Source organism: Anabrus simplex, chromosome 2 (assembly GCF_040414725.1).
Source record: "Anabrus simplex isolate iqAnaSimp1 chromosome 2, ASM4041472v1, whole genome shotgun sequence".
In the NCBI taxonomy this organism is placed as follows: domain Eukaryota; kingdom Metazoa; phylum Arthropoda; class Insecta; order Orthoptera; family Tettigoniidae; genus Anabrus; species Anabrus simplex.
In genome coordinates this window covers 63,617,074-63,632,809 of record NC_090266.1, presented here as the reverse complement: position 1 = coordinate 63,632,809, position 15,736 = coordinate 63,617,074, and the positions used below count along the sequence as shown (strand labels likewise).

Sequence of the window (15,736 nt, the reverse complement as noted above, 5' to 3'; positions counted from 1 at the left end):
ACAAGCGACCACCGCTCAGCCCGAAGACCTGCAGATTATGAGGTGCCGTGTGGTCAAAACGACGAATCCTCTCGACCGTTATTCTTGGCTTCCTAGACCGGGGCCGCTCTCTCACCGTAAGATACCTCATCAATTTTAATCACGTAAGCTGAGTGGACCGTGAACCAGCCCTCAGATACAAGTGAAAGTGCCTGACGACCTGGCCGGGAATCGAACCAGGGACCTAAAGGTAAGAGGCAGGTACGCTACCTCTACACCACAGGGCCGGCAAAGTATAAGAAAACCTTCGTAAAATAAACTCAATTCCTCAAAACAACCACAATAATAGCCTGAAATCTGATAAGTCAACACCCATTGACAGCCATGTGTGGTTCCATGTGATTCTGGAAAGTATAGCTCCCGACACTTAAGCTCTAGGCCTTTTAGTTGTTAATGCACTCATTAACTTAAACGTCATACAGGATCATTGGGAGTCACCTGAGCACTTACTCGAATCGGATTGACCTCCGACGTCCTTACGCGTTGACTGTCATAAATATTAAGTTTAAGTTACCGAGACTGATGGCCAAATAATAAGTCGAATCGACTGATACTGGATTAAAGATTCCAAAATAAAGCTAACTGCATCATCATGCAAAAATAAACAAGTTAAATAATTGATCATTTATTACTAAATGCTAAGTGCATTTGGCAAAAATAACACTCAAATACAAGTTACTTATTTGGAAGTGAAGCTCCCACAAAAAACATGAAAATGAAATTGGCTCCCGCATGACACTTCGGTCTAAATTTACGTCTATAACCATAACGTTTAATAAATTTAATAATTAACAGTAAGCTTAAATGACATGAATATCCTCGACAAGCAAAAATTAAAAAAAAAAAAGAAAACGATGGTTTCCTATGAATGTAAATACAGCATGAAAACTTTTCTTTTGTTTATTATTTTGAATGTTGGGTCATATCAAGTGCCCGTCACATATCTGTTGCACCCGGAAAGAAATGCATGTGCTCCTAAAGTTAACTTATAATCATTAATGATCCACAAGTTAATTAAAATACTAACTAAAAATTCTTACTCATTCGTATTTACACGTGTGGACTATCGCTTCAATCATAAATAAATGCATAAATAAAATAAATGTGACATGAAGTGTTGCCGCACATTACATCGAGCCGAGGTTACCGTGCACAAACCGGCGCTCTCTCGCTCACCCACACCGTACGACTTCGCGATAATGACCCTTCAGCTACCGTAGCGGTTTCCAACTCTCATGGGTATAAACGCCCAGTCACCTGTCTGCGGATATCAACCGACGACACTAAATAGCGTACTGCCATCATGATCTCGCCTTTCTGAGCACCACAAGCTCCGATTGATTCAGCGATCACTCCTCACTCGCTGCATCGATACCCGCGAAAGCAACAACCACAACCGTAAACCCAACAAACTCGTTCTACGAACCACAGATTACATACAGATCTAATGACACCGACCCTAATTAGAAACGAAGCTTGTGTACGGAAAAAACGTGGCGTTTAAATTTACACGCAATTACACCGAGCTCGATAGCTGCAGTCGCTTAAGTGCGGCCAGTATCCAGTAATCGGGAGATAGTAGGTTCGAGCCCCACTGTCGGCAGCCCTGAAGATGGTTTTCCGTGGTTTCCCATTTTCACACCAGGCAAATGCCGGGGCAGTACCTTAATTAAGGCCTAGGATTGGGAAGGAAGCGGCCGTGGCCTTAATTAAGGTACAGGTGTGAAAATTAGAAACCATGGAAAACCATCTTCAGGGCTGCCGACAATGGGATTCTAACCTACAATCTTCCGGATACAAGCTCACAGCTGCGCGACTATAACCGCACGGCCAACTCGCCTGGTAATAGAATATTTAAACGGTGTCACGAGTATACTCAGGATTTTAAAATAAGGAGTTTGCTTGGGATTGTATTTCATATTCAGGTTCGTAAAACATACTTTCAATGTTAACTTTGTCACTGTACTCAATTAATGTTCCATTTTTAACAATGAAAAATCGGAAAAAAAAATGAGCGCAATTCTGTAAATATTCTCTAGGTTAAAATTTGTTCCCATAGTTTGGGACTTCAATAAACCTCGCTGTCTCAAACGTCGGTATACTTAGGCGTACCACGTAACGGTCCACAGTATCTGTGCGCTGCATATCACGTATACCAGTAGAGCGTTGAAATTAAGAAATGACGCAAAATTGTAGAAACAAGGGGCACGTGCGTATTGGAGAAGGGAGATTATATTGTGGAATTAGACAGTAATGTAGTTGCTGATAAGTTCATGTGCAGTTCTCATCCACCGGTCGCGAACAGCAGAGAAATACTGTTAAAGCGTTCGAAGGAAAATGAAGTGAAGCTTATTAACAAGTGAAAAGTCATTAGAAAATGTGTTCTCTTTGCTCCCAAACTCTGCTGAGTAAAGAAATTTTTAAAGAAATAATTAATTATCTTTTCACTGCGTGAGTTGACTGCACAGTCCAGTAAGCCTGAATTCGCGAATTGATTGGCCCGAATCCCATTGACTGTGAATTAATGACCATATTCGAGATAAATACTAGGGTAATAGCAAAGTAAAGTCATCTCCGTACAAGCCATGAAGATCCTTGGAGAGGTGGAAGGTAAAGGCTTCCACTATCCTTAACCTCGGCACTTGATGGGGTGGAATGGTTAGCTCTACGTCCGGCCGCCTTTTCCCCCAGGAATTAACCTGGTACTCATTTTTGGTGTAGGCTGAGTGAACCTCGGGGCCATGTACACCTCCAGAAGTGGAAATCTCGTTTCTTACATTTTACGACTGTTAGGGGTGTCCACCTGTGAGCTTTCATCCGGGAGGTAGTGGGTTCGATCCCCACTGTTGGCAGTCCTGAAGATGGTTTTCCATGGTTTCCCATTTTCACACCTGTATCTTAATTAAGGTTTCTGTACATGAGCCCAAGGGCATGAAACACACTCAGATATTACGTTTCTGCCTGTGCTGAAGTTGCTACGTTTAACACGCCAAAGCCGGTTCCATTGTCAGTTGGCCGCTGTTAGCGGTGAGAGAAGGTTGTCTGCTCTGCATTCTCCTGCTAGTCGCTCGTGTCACAACAGTGTGCTTGTTAAGACAACTACGAGTTTGTTTCGAGTTCTACTTGTGTGATTCGTTTAATTGTGTTTTCTGTGAAACAGTGAAAAGATAAGTAATATCATGGCAACAAAATTTGTAAGGAGGAATACTCTGAAATGCATATTTGAACGTGAGAATAAGCCTTCGGCGTGGGATGTACATAATTGGATCCAGTCACTGCTGAAACTCTCATCAGATCAAATCGACATGATCCAGCTGGACAATCTGGAAACCGCAGCATATATTAAGGTAATTTCAACAGTGATTTACGAACGTTTGATATGTCACTATTCAGGGATTCAGAAAATAATGTTAAGTGATGGTCGTATAGGAAAAGTTACTGTGATGCCAGCCGACAGGGTACAAAAGAATGTTCGAATACTAAATGTTCCCCCGGAAGTGCCTATAGAGTCCATTTCATTAGTATTAAGTAAATACGGGAAAGTGGTAGAACACAGGGACGAGGAGTGGTCACAGCAATACCCCTTCAAAGTACGCAACGGTATACGTGCTATTAGAATGGAGTTAAAAGACCCAATACCTTCCTTCTTATATATTGAAGGCTTTCGTGCACAGGTTATTTATGACGGCCAAACTAGAACATGCCTTGCTTGTAATTCGCCTAGTCACTTGAAACCAGACTGTCCGCTTCGCCAGAATCGCTTGACAGAGCGAAGAAATGTAAACAATGACACACTCACACCTGTTAACTCCTCCGTCAGTGAACTAGACCCCACTATAACAGTTTCCCCCTCGCTAAGCGAGCCACACCACAACGCCAGTAAACAAGCACCGTGGGCAGATATACACAATGAGGAAAACACAGCACACAACCCGGCTATTGATAGGAATGAATTTCCTTCGGTCACCGAGAGTCAGAATAAACGTATGAAGACTGAGCTGGAACATAGCATTTCCAAATCCCTACCTCCTGACATCCATGAACAAATTAATGCAACTAAAGACGTGCCTTCCATATCCTTGGCCACAGTGAACTCCACGCCTTCCCAGGAGTCTGTGAATTACCTGATAGATACTCCCAGTACCCCTTTAATTCTGGATCTTAGCCAGACCACGAACAACGCATCTCTCCCCTCTAGGATGGAAACCGAAATTATGGGCAGTGCAGATACACCCGATCGGGACTTAAAAGATGTCTTCACCTCGAATGAGAAACATAAATAAAACACACAGTACGTCATCCACGGCGGACAAAAGCTTGAAGGACAGTCAACCATCACATACTTCCTTAAGCTATAGGGACCCACGTCTACATACAAGAAAGAAGAGTGCCGAGCGGAAAGGGTCTAATTCTAAAGCGTCTGTACCTAACTGACTCTGCACCAACCACTACCTGTCGTATCTATAAATAGCCGCCTACTTAAGCATGAATACAGCTTCTTGGCATTTTGCTTTCCCTCTCTGTCTTGTTATGGTAAATCTTCTTACAACTTACGCCACCCTTAATATTAATGGAGCACGGAGTGTTACAACTCAAGCGCTGCTTAGTCGGTTCGTGAAGGAATATGATATTGACATCTTATTCCTCCAGGAAGTTAATGAGACAAACTTCCATTTCTTATATAACTATGACTATATAACGAACGTAGGTGATAACTTCCGAGGAACTGCAATAGTATACAGGAAAGGAATTCAGCTCACTGATGTCATTATGGACCCTACGGGAAGGTTTCTGTCTGCCACCTATAATAACACACGATTGATAAACGTATATAGCCCATCCGGATCACAGTACAAACAGGACCGAAACCTATTATTTACTAATGAAATAGTGCCCCATTTAGTGACACCTGGTCCAATTATTCTAGTAGGTGATTTCAACTGCACTCTTCGCCCACGAGACCAAACAGGTACTTTTAACTTTTGTCCAGGCCTTCAGACACTAATACAGTCTATGCAGCTCAAGGATGTGTGGCAGCAGCTACACGGCTCACATGTCGAATTTACATTTTGCCGTGGGGAGTCGAAATCCAGGATAGATAGGATGTACGTATCTAAGGCGCAAGTACAGGTCCTCGATAGCTGTAAGGTGATTCCCGTCGCCTTTAGCGATCACCACAGCGTTCTAGTTATGATGAAGACAACAAGGAGTGACAGATGCATCGTGGGGAAAGGAATATGGAAGATGAATAGGTCTGTTTTCAACAATACTGAGGATGTCCAACGTTTCACGGAGTGTTATCACCAATGCAAATTAGCGCAAAATCGCTATAATAGCGTGATGGACTGGTGGACATATAAACTTAAACCTGCCATTAGAGCTCTCGGACGGACAATAGCGTATGAGCACAACCAGGATACAAGTAGGAAAATTGAATTCTATGACAGAGTTATGTTTGATCTGCATCACAAGGAACAGCAAGGCCAAAATGTCTCTTCTGCATTAAATTCTATTAAGAGAATTATTTTAGGTATTAAAGAAAGCAGCCTAGAACATCAGCACGTAAAAGGCACTTCCCTCATCGAAAGAGAGAAAATCTCTCTCTACCACATTGCCAAAATTAGACGGTCAGCCAATAAGCAATTTATTCATCGATGGGATAATGGTAAAGGGACAATATTCACTACAAAGGAACAACTCCTTGCAGAAAGTGAGAGATATTTCCGTGAAATGTTTGCAGAAGACAGCATCTCAGAGTTCGATATTGACAGTTATCTTCATCAACTCCAGAGTCATCTAGAAGGAGATGATATCGCACATCTTACTAATAATATTTCCGAAGAAGACGTGAAGCGCGCGTTAGACCATGCTGCATCAAATAAGATGCCAGGCTATGATGGGATCCCGTATGAATGGTATAAGAAATTTTGGAACATTATCGGTAAAGACCTGACCCAAGTTATTAATTATGCCGTCAGTCACAACATAAGTGATTCATTTGCAGAGGGAATTATCATCCTAATTCCCAAACTCTCCAGTTGCACGTATATCAGTGACTATAGACCTATTACAATATTAAACACCGACTATAAACTACTGGCCAAGATTTTAGCGAACAGAATCAGAACTATCCTCCCTTCATTAATTACTAATGGACAGGTTTGCACTATACCTGGACAAAACATCTTCCATAATCTCCTGGCAATACGTGATGTCATCATATATCATTCAGTGTGTGACACTGCTTCAGGAGCTCTGGCTAGCATTGACCTCAGCAAAGCCTTCGATAGGATAGCACATTCTTACCTTTGGAAAGTTTTACGAAAGTTTCGATTTCCAAACCGTATCATAGAAACAATACAGCGCATGTACCACAAGGCATCCTCCCGAGTTATGATAAATGGATTTCTCTCAGCAAAATTTTCGATACACAAATCAATTAGACAAGGATGCCCATTATCAATGGCACTTTTTGTTTTAGCAATAGAACCCCTGATTCAAAGTTTGAAAAATTCTTTAACCGGATTAAGTATTAACAACGAATGCTTCACAGTACGAGCATATGCGGATGACATTACCCTACTGTTGACCAGTGACGAAGATGCTAATCATGCGCAAGAGACTCTCGAGGCCTTCTGTACGGTGTCTGGGGCACAAGTGAATTATAGCAAATCCTCATTATTGCTGTTAGGTTCAAATGACAATCGACAAGTATTTGCCAGCTCCCGGATTCCAATTGTTAACCACTGCAAGATATTGGGCATTACCTTCAGTAACGATATTTCGGAGACGATAGAGTCTAATTGGACTTCTGCTCAAAACACCCTACGCTTTCAGCTAAAGGAGGAACTTTCAAGACGACTCAACATTTTCCAAAAAGTTTGGCATATAAATATCTTTGCGCTGTCGAAGCTCTGGTACCTTGCCCAAATTCTTCCCGCCTCACATGTCATTTGCCAACGTGTTGAAATGGCAATTGGATTTTATCTATGGAAAGGATACAGATACAGAATAAGAAGAGATCAACTTCATCTTACTGAAAAGGATGGTGGCTTGCGCCTAATTGCAGTCGGAAAGAAATGCGCGGCACTCTTTCTGTCTCATATCATTAGAGCATTGTACTCACGAGGAGATGTATTTGACAGTGCAGTGCTCAATTTGTGTGTAACAACAAACCTGCAACAACAAGATCCCTTTAGAAGCTGCTTCCGGAGCGCTCTCTCCATTCTACAGCAACTTCCAGAAACAGAAATTACAGCTGGAAAGTTGGATAAAGCTAAGAATATATACAACTTCCGATTGAAGCAATCTAAATGTATTCCACTCGTACAACAGAAATACCCACATCGTGACTGGAAGCAGATCTGGGAAAATATTTGGAACAAATGGATCCCGATTGAATGGAGGGTATCGCTCTACATATACACAAATGAAATCATCCCGACGGGTGAGAAATTGAAACGGCATGGACAAGTATCTGATGACAAATGCCTGGTATGTCATCAGACGGACAGTCTTGTGCATCGAATTACCACATGCGGCAATGCGGCACTAGTTTGGAGATGGACACTGAACGCTATCTACAGGATATCAGGGACAACAACAACCAGTGACAGAGTGAGAGAGATGCTGAATCTGGAACTAAATCACGCACAGAACGAGAGTAGAAACGCTTGCATATGGATAATAGCCGGAGCCATTCACTACAACATCAAGGCGTACGCTCAGCATACAAGTGTGACTTTACCTGGATTTCTGGATCATCTCAGGAAAGAACGATGGAAGACGGTCAGACAGAAGTGTCTTCAAGAAGCTTTTGGAACACATCTTTTTAAATTCTGAGTGCCTTCCTGTTATGTCCTTTGTGTCATATCTGCCAATTTTATGTTAACTGCAGAGTGTTTTGTGGTGGTAAAACTGTGTACTGTTCAAGGATTTGGATAATGAATGACAGGCATAATTAAGTTTGCTCCTAGTGTGCAAAAGGAAAAAAGTTTTTGTGTGTTTTTTTTTCTGCTGTGAACGACTTGATGTTCTCCTGTCTTAAATTTTAATTTGTTTATTTGTTTAGATGCAACTTATCAACGTTCTGTTTGCGGAATTAACCTAAATTTGTTCTAATATTTTTGTTTTAAAAAACAATAAGAAGTTTGTGTATCTCGTTTAGTATGTAAGTAGTGTTTGATATTGTCAATAAAAAAGCAGATATCTCTTTAAAAAAATTGTCAACCTTGAGATATGAGGCGTGTATGTTATGTAACGCATACAGAAAACTGATAGCACAGGCATACCGAGATCACAACTTACACTCATAGTACAGGACACACGATTACACAGTTCCCTCTCTCTCTCTCTCTCTCTCTCTCTCTCTTATTTCCTTCTGTCCATTCATACTAATTCACTTGGTCTTCGTTCATTAGCACTACTGTCTCACTCTTTCACACAGTTACTTCGTTGCCGCTGTCACAGCCCTCAATCCATAGCCTGCACACGCCAGTCTCGCAGTTCAGGGTTGTATTCACTGTCCAGTCACTCAGATAAAACTCCGTTCAGAGCCCCATGCCGATACCCAGCGTTCTCTTCCACTCCGCTATAGCACATACGTTCGCTACACAGCGGCTGGGCCAAGAGACCAACACACGGCGACAGATATGCAGAACGAGTTCTCAGTTCTGCGGATGGACACTCCAAAAGACTGCCGATCTCTACTCACACTCGTCCACTAGCTGACTGAGCTGACACTGAACTGGACTAAAACTCGATTAGAACTACTAACTCACAACACCAACTGAACTCTTAACTCACTTCTGGCAACTGAACAATCACTCGACGGTTGCGCCTGACATATAGACCTGGGCGGCCGGGCACTCGAGGCCCGTAGAAATCTGTAGATATTAAAGGCTCTCGGTCTGCGGTTCTGCACCTCTCGAGGCCTCCAGCGACGTAGCGGCCAATGACTGTAAATGCAGCAGGGTCTGACCAATGCGCGCAAGGCTCTCTCCCGTCAGGTTGGCTGTGCGGCGAGTAGCAAGGCTCCAGCGCGGTGTCGCCACACGAAGCGAGGCCATGCTGGTTCGCTTTGCCTTCACAAAATAGCGAACATACCACATTATGTTGTTTTTTTACATCCGTACAGGCAAATAAACAACAGGCAGACCAAGCTCTACAGGATGCATGTACCCACTAATCACCTAAATCTTTCTCTAGTTAAATTTTAAACTTAACGATAGTCCCAATGGCAGAAGTTTGACGAACAAAACATATTTCACTTAGGGCCTACAGCTTGTATATGTCTGATGTTTTCTTTTCACATGAATCCGACTTCGACTCATATCCCTTGTGTGATGACGGCGCGTAATAGCTCTCGCGAGACTACTTGTTCTTACGAGATGGGTTTTAGTTTTATCATATAAGGACCGCTGATGAAGCATAAACGAACTTGTTTCTGTCGGGAACATTCCCTTTAAATATTCCAGTCTGCATTGTAAATTGAAACACCTATGGCTGAGTATTAAAAATGTGCGAGTGTTTCAATAATGACAGTTGTGAAGGTCGTCAAAGAAACCTAAACTCAACTCCCTGAAAATTTTCGTGCCTCTCACGTTCACAACAAGGAAGCGTGAAGAGAACTGGCATGTACAGGGAATCGAGCTTAAGCTCAGTGAATAACATAAATACCTTCATCGTTAGGTCGCCCACATTCGATCAATACTGGGCCAGTACCAAACAGAAAAAATACTAGTCGGGTAGTTGTAAGTTTGCATTTGAACTGCCCTGAAGAGAGTTTTCCATGGTTTTCCCTGTTAACATCAAGTATATACCAGGGTTGTACTTGATTTGAGAAATGGAAACATTTCAACGAAAAACAGTTCGATTTCTTCTGGGTTATATCCGACAAAAGAGTAGCGTCAAGAAAATGTTTGAGCTGGGAAGACCTTGGAGAAAGGAGAAGAGCTGTTCTATTAAGTAGCATTTTTTGTGCTATTTGCTTTACATCGCACCGACACAGATAGGTCTAATGGCGACGATGGGATAAGAAAGGCCTAGGAATGGGAAGGAAGCAGCCGTGGCCTTAACTAAGGAACAGCCCCAGCATCCGCGTGGTGTGAAAATGGGAAACCACGCAAAACCACTTTCAGGACTGCAGACAGTGCGGTTCGAGCCCACTATCTCCCGGATGCAAGCTCACAGTTGCACGCTCCTCGCCGCACGGCCAACTCGCCCGGTAAGTAGCATTTTACGATCTGTCAGTGGAGAGACGGCGTGGAATGACATTAGTAGACGAGTAAATATGAGTGGTGATTTTTAAAGGTAGGGAAAAAATTACAATATAAAGGTAACTTAGGAATTAAACAGGAAAAATGGATGCAAATATTCATTTATAGGAAGAGGAGTGAGGGATTAGAATACAGTAGTTTACCAAGGGAGATGTCCGATAAATTTCCAAATTCTTTGTAATTATTTACGAAAAGACTAGCTAAACAACCGATAAAGAATCTGGCACCTGAACGACTGCCCTAAACGCAGATCAGTGGTGATTGATTGATTGATTGATTGATTGATTGATTGATTGATTGATTGATTGATTGATTGATTGATTGATTGATTGATTGATTGATTGATTGATTGATTGATTGATTGATTGATTGATTGATTGATTGATTGATTGATTGATTGATTGATTGATTGATTGATTGATTGATTGATTGATTGATTGATTGATTGATTGAACTAAGATGACTACCTTTTCATTCCTTGCTGTTACTTTTCCAGCGTCTTCTAAGAGCTAGTGCAGCATTCTAAAAAAATAAATAAATAAATAAATAAATAAATAAATAAATAAATAAATAAATAAATAAATACTTAAACTGGTGGGATATACAGATCATTAGGGCTTTTTGGATTGCCAAGGCGATCGCTGCCTAGCCAGAGTGTCATGTTGTTAGTGTGGTGACATTCTATCCCCAGGGGAGTTGCTTGGTTTTCTTGACCAGATGCACTGCCTCATATATCAGACAGCATTTCAGTTGCTCTCACGAGTCTGAGTGAACCCCGTTCCTACACTCAGTCCACAGTTAAAATCCTTGAAATCCAGGGCTCCCGGGTAAGAGACAGACCCGCTACACATACAGCACGGTGAAGATGGGACGTTAAACATCTGTCAGAAATAAACAGCAATAATTATTACAGGTCCGCCTCTGCGGTGTAGTGGTTAATGTGATCAGCTGCCACCCCCCGGAGGCCCGGGTTCGATTTCCGACTCTGTCATGAAATTTGAAAAGTGGTACGAGAGCTGGAACGGGGTCCACTCAGCCTCGGGAGGTCAACTGAATAGAGGTGGGTTCGATTCCCACCTCAGCCATCCTGGAAGTGGTTTTCCGTGGTTTCCCACTTCTCTTCCAGGCAAATGCTGGGGTGGTACCTAACTTAAGGCCACGGTCGCTTCCTTCCCTCTTCCTTATCTATCCCTTCCAATCTTCCCATCCCCCTGGAAGGCCCCTCTTCAGCATAGCAGGTGAGGCCAGCTGGGCGAGGTACTGGTCATCCTCCTCAGTTGTATCAACCGACGGAGAGTCTGAAACTCCAGGACAGTGCCCTTGAGGATGTAGAGGTGGAATCCCTCGCTGAGTCCGAGGGAAAAACCGACCCTTGAGGGTAAACAGATAAAGAAGAATGAGAATAAGAATTAATACTGATCGTAAGAAACACCAGGGTGTCAGAATTTCGCGTTTCTGAATTTATTACAACATCTGGTGACTTTGGATCTCTCTCTTTTAGGCACTTTAATGTGACAAGGTTCATCCCTTTTATATACCTGGAATTAAAAGAGAACTACATCACAGCTGAAAGCACTCTTGAAAGCTGTAAATCATTTCAGACAGAGAATTTTCTTAATTTTATACGTGCAAGAAATGGATTCACCGCTCATTTTTGGGAAATATTATATTGTTGCGTCGCATCCTTACATAGTAATCACCACCAGCATGATAAAAGGTTTCCATATACTACCCGGAAGAGCTTCTCCATATGGAGAGAGAATTCGTAGCTAAGGAACAGGATGATCTGATTATCCGAGATAAACAGTACCCTCTGCACCGATATCGACTAAGAGCTTAAATATAAACAGAGTGTTTGTTAAGCAGCGATGGGAAAAGTACAAAATAAAAGTAACTGAGCTCAATTAGTTACCTGAGAAGAAATTACTCATTTACAATTACTAATTCATTTTCAAAAAGTAATCACTAAAATTACAATTACGCGAGTCTTTAAGAAATCATTGGCATGTTTTTCACATGGGGATGGAACGATACCAAAGTTTTCAAGGAAAACTACATTACTCCATATTATTTTATATAGCATTGAGTCATTAAACCCTAAAATGCACAGCATTGCGTATGTGCAAAGGAGATTTTACTTGCTTGTTATCTTTGCTTTACGATTTTAGTGTGTATTTACTTCTGACTTGCAGAAGAACTCGCTAAGGGTCGCTAGTGTATCAAAAATTGAACAATCTTTTATTTTATGGTATTTCTTGTTAATCAGCTGCAGTGAAGTGTAAACTTTAAACACTTAAGGTAAAACAAATAAAATTTTGTTTACCCCCAGAGAAGTCGTGAGCAAGGACATCCCTAAGATTGAAGAGTAGCAGTAGGTATAGTAATCGTACAGCTTTGCATGTACGGGTACATACCAAACCAAACCAAACCCTATGGCAATACAGCCCTTGAAGGCCCTTGGCCTACCAAGCGACCGCTGCTCAGCACGAAGGCCTGCAGATTACGAGGTGCCGTGTGGTCAGCACGACGAATTCTCTCGGCCGTTATTCTTGGCTACCTCACCGTCAGATATAGCTCCTCAATTCTAATCACGTAGGCTGAGTGGACCTCGAACCAGCTCTCAGGTCCAGGTAAAAATCCCTGACCTGGCCGGGAATCGAACCCGGGGCCTCCGGGTAAGAGACAGACACGCTACCCTTACACCACGGGGTACTGGAACATAAAACAACAAAATCCCTTAACAATTTGACTCATCCCAAAAATAAAAATAAATTTTTTTTCTGATAATAATGTATTACTTTTGGAATGAAAACTATCATATTTATATTAAATAGTACATTGCGCATTTAAGAGTTAAGTGGCTATCACCATTTGGTGGAACTAATCAGACTTTCTAAGTGATTGCTCCCAAGCAAAATTAAATAACAATAATAATGTTATTTGCTTTACGTCCCACTAACTCTTTTTCGATTTTCGGAGACGCCGATGTGCCGGAATTTAGTCCCATGGGAGTTCTTTTACGTGCCAATAAATCTACCGACACGAGGCTGACGTATTTGAGAACCTTCATATACCAGGATAACTAATTCCAAATATGTATTCATATACTGGAAAGGAAATGCCTCAACCCCATCACCGTCACATGTTTATTCCTGCTCTATTCTCAACCACCTAACCACTGTATGTGGGGGCGGTAGAATAAGATCTGCAGTATCCACGTCCCGCCGTAAGAGGCGACTAAAACGGAGACCAAGGAATCTCAACTTGGGAGCGTCCACCGAACCTCATTTCCAGGGCTAAGAAGCGAGCATATGACATGTGGAATATTCTCTAAATGGGATTCGAACTGGCGATACATCACAACCATAGTCAGAATTAGAATCAACCATGGTAGCTCCCACAACCATCTATTTCGTATTCATGTTGTCGACACCCCATATTTTACATGTGACAGAGAGTCGTTGGAGAATCCAGAACATACATTTTTTCAGTGAAACCGTTTTACTTCCCAGCAATAAACACTTCTTAAGACAAACACTAGAATTACACAAACCGCTGTCAACCAGAACGTCAACTTTGCTGGCTATACTGTACTCAGCTATACAGAAATGGTTGAAGACTGGAATTACACCCTTGGACCGACGCCTCGCACTCGAGTGCCAACTCTGGACGCGATGAATATCGATTACTAGAATATAGCAATGGCAGTGAGAGCTTCCCAAGATAGAAAGCCTCTTCTTTCCAACAAACATATATTCGGAAGGCCTTTGCTAAAACCTTCAATGGAGCGTGCTTCTGTCCCGTTACGAAAGCTGGGCATTAGGAGAGCAGGACAAGAGAAGACTAGAGGCAATTGAAACGTAGATCTGGAGAAGAATGCAGAGAATAAGTTGGACTGAAATGAAGAGCAATACCGAAGTCCTCAGAGAGATAGGAGGAGAAAAGAGTCTGTTAACAGAAATTGAAAAACGAAATATTAAATTTATTGGTCACATTCTGTGGCATGAAGAGTTCCTTTGTAACATCACTGAAGGAAGAATTGCCGGGAAAAACAAAGAGGACGACCAAGAGTGTCTTATTTCAAGAACCTGCTTCAGAGAATGAACTGCAAGACCTACGCCGAGTTGAAAAGACTGGCTCAAAATAGACTTCTATGGCTGCGGCGACAAGGCCTTTATGACATGGCGGTGAGAATTTAACGATTACTAAAATTTAACAATTACAATTTTATTTTCAAGAGTAAATTACGAGTAAAAATAACATTTTGTCAAAAGTGACGGTTACGTGTAAGTTTCACGTGCCGGTAATTCAATTACTTTTACTGAATTACTTCCCAACTCTGTTGTTATTTATATAACGATGCAGACTGGCGTCTGTACTCATGTGAGTGTTATTTTTATGATTTCAGGGTCTCTTCTCCCGTATCACATTCCGCGAGCCACTCTTCCTGGGAGGACCAGGGAACACGACTGGTCTAGCAGACAAACTACCTACAGAGGAGGGACTGAAGGGCTGCATTCGCCACCTCGAGGTTAACGACCATGTCTACAGCTTCAGCCTGGCACCGCTAGGAGATGCTGTGAAGGGATTCGATGTTGGTAAGTGACTTTATTCCCTAACCTGGTAGAACGTAAAGCCATAATACAATTACACTCTCGTTGAGAACAAATCTTATTATTGGACTCTAAGTATAAGGATCATGCTAGCGCAGCACCTCTCAAACGCCTAAATTCTCAAGCTTGCAAACCGAGGCGCAGAGGTTCTGTGCGCCGTGCATCGGTCTGACTCGGCTCGGTTCGGAAGAGCGTTTTGTCTCGAGGTGACTCGGCTAAGCTTGGATCAACTCCGCTGGGACGGTAGAGCGCTGCAAAGCAAGTGAGGAAGAGGAAGATAGGCGGACAGAGCGAGACAGGCGTACGAGAAGAGAGAGATGGCGCTATTATTCAAAATCGAGGAGTAGGAGTCTGCACTGTGGTCAACCTAGTGAAGTCGTCTTTTGCACCTTGCAGTGCGCAATGCACCGGTGCATGCACTCTGAGAGGCCCTCTGCTAGAGCTAGGTTACTGTCTGATGGCACTAAACCTTAGCTGGACACAAAATGAGTTTCGCATGCGGACGAGTCCATGTCAGAGTGAAGGAATGTTCACAACACTAGTTAGTGATGAGTTGCGACGGGAATCGCGAAGAGCCGATGCCATATGTCTGAGGAAACAGGTACCCCATTTCCGAATCGATTCCGAGGAACTAATAGCACCATCTATGATACAGATACGTAAACACGTGCAGCACGAATATGTTCTATAACGTGACTTCTTTCTGTTTTATAATCAGGTCACTCTACACGCCATGCCTGTACTCATTATAGTGTCCTGAACTTACATGCCCTAATATGACTGTCATTTGATCAGAATGTATGATTC

General features: G+C 42.4%; 1 protein-coding gene across 1 annotated transcript in view; it reads left to right on the top strand.

Annotated features, from left to right (window-relative positions):
- LOC136863432 (pikachurin) overlaps window positions 1–15,736 on the top strand; it is a 1,329,416-nt gene that overhangs the window by 991,856 nt on the left and 321,824 nt on the right. The window contains exon 5 of the mRNA XM_068225939.1: window positions 14,725–14,914. Within this exon, the coding sequence (XP_068082040.1) occupies window positions 14,725–14,914 (190 nt within the window). The remainder of the gene's footprint in view (window positions 1–14,724; window positions 14,915–15,736) is intronic.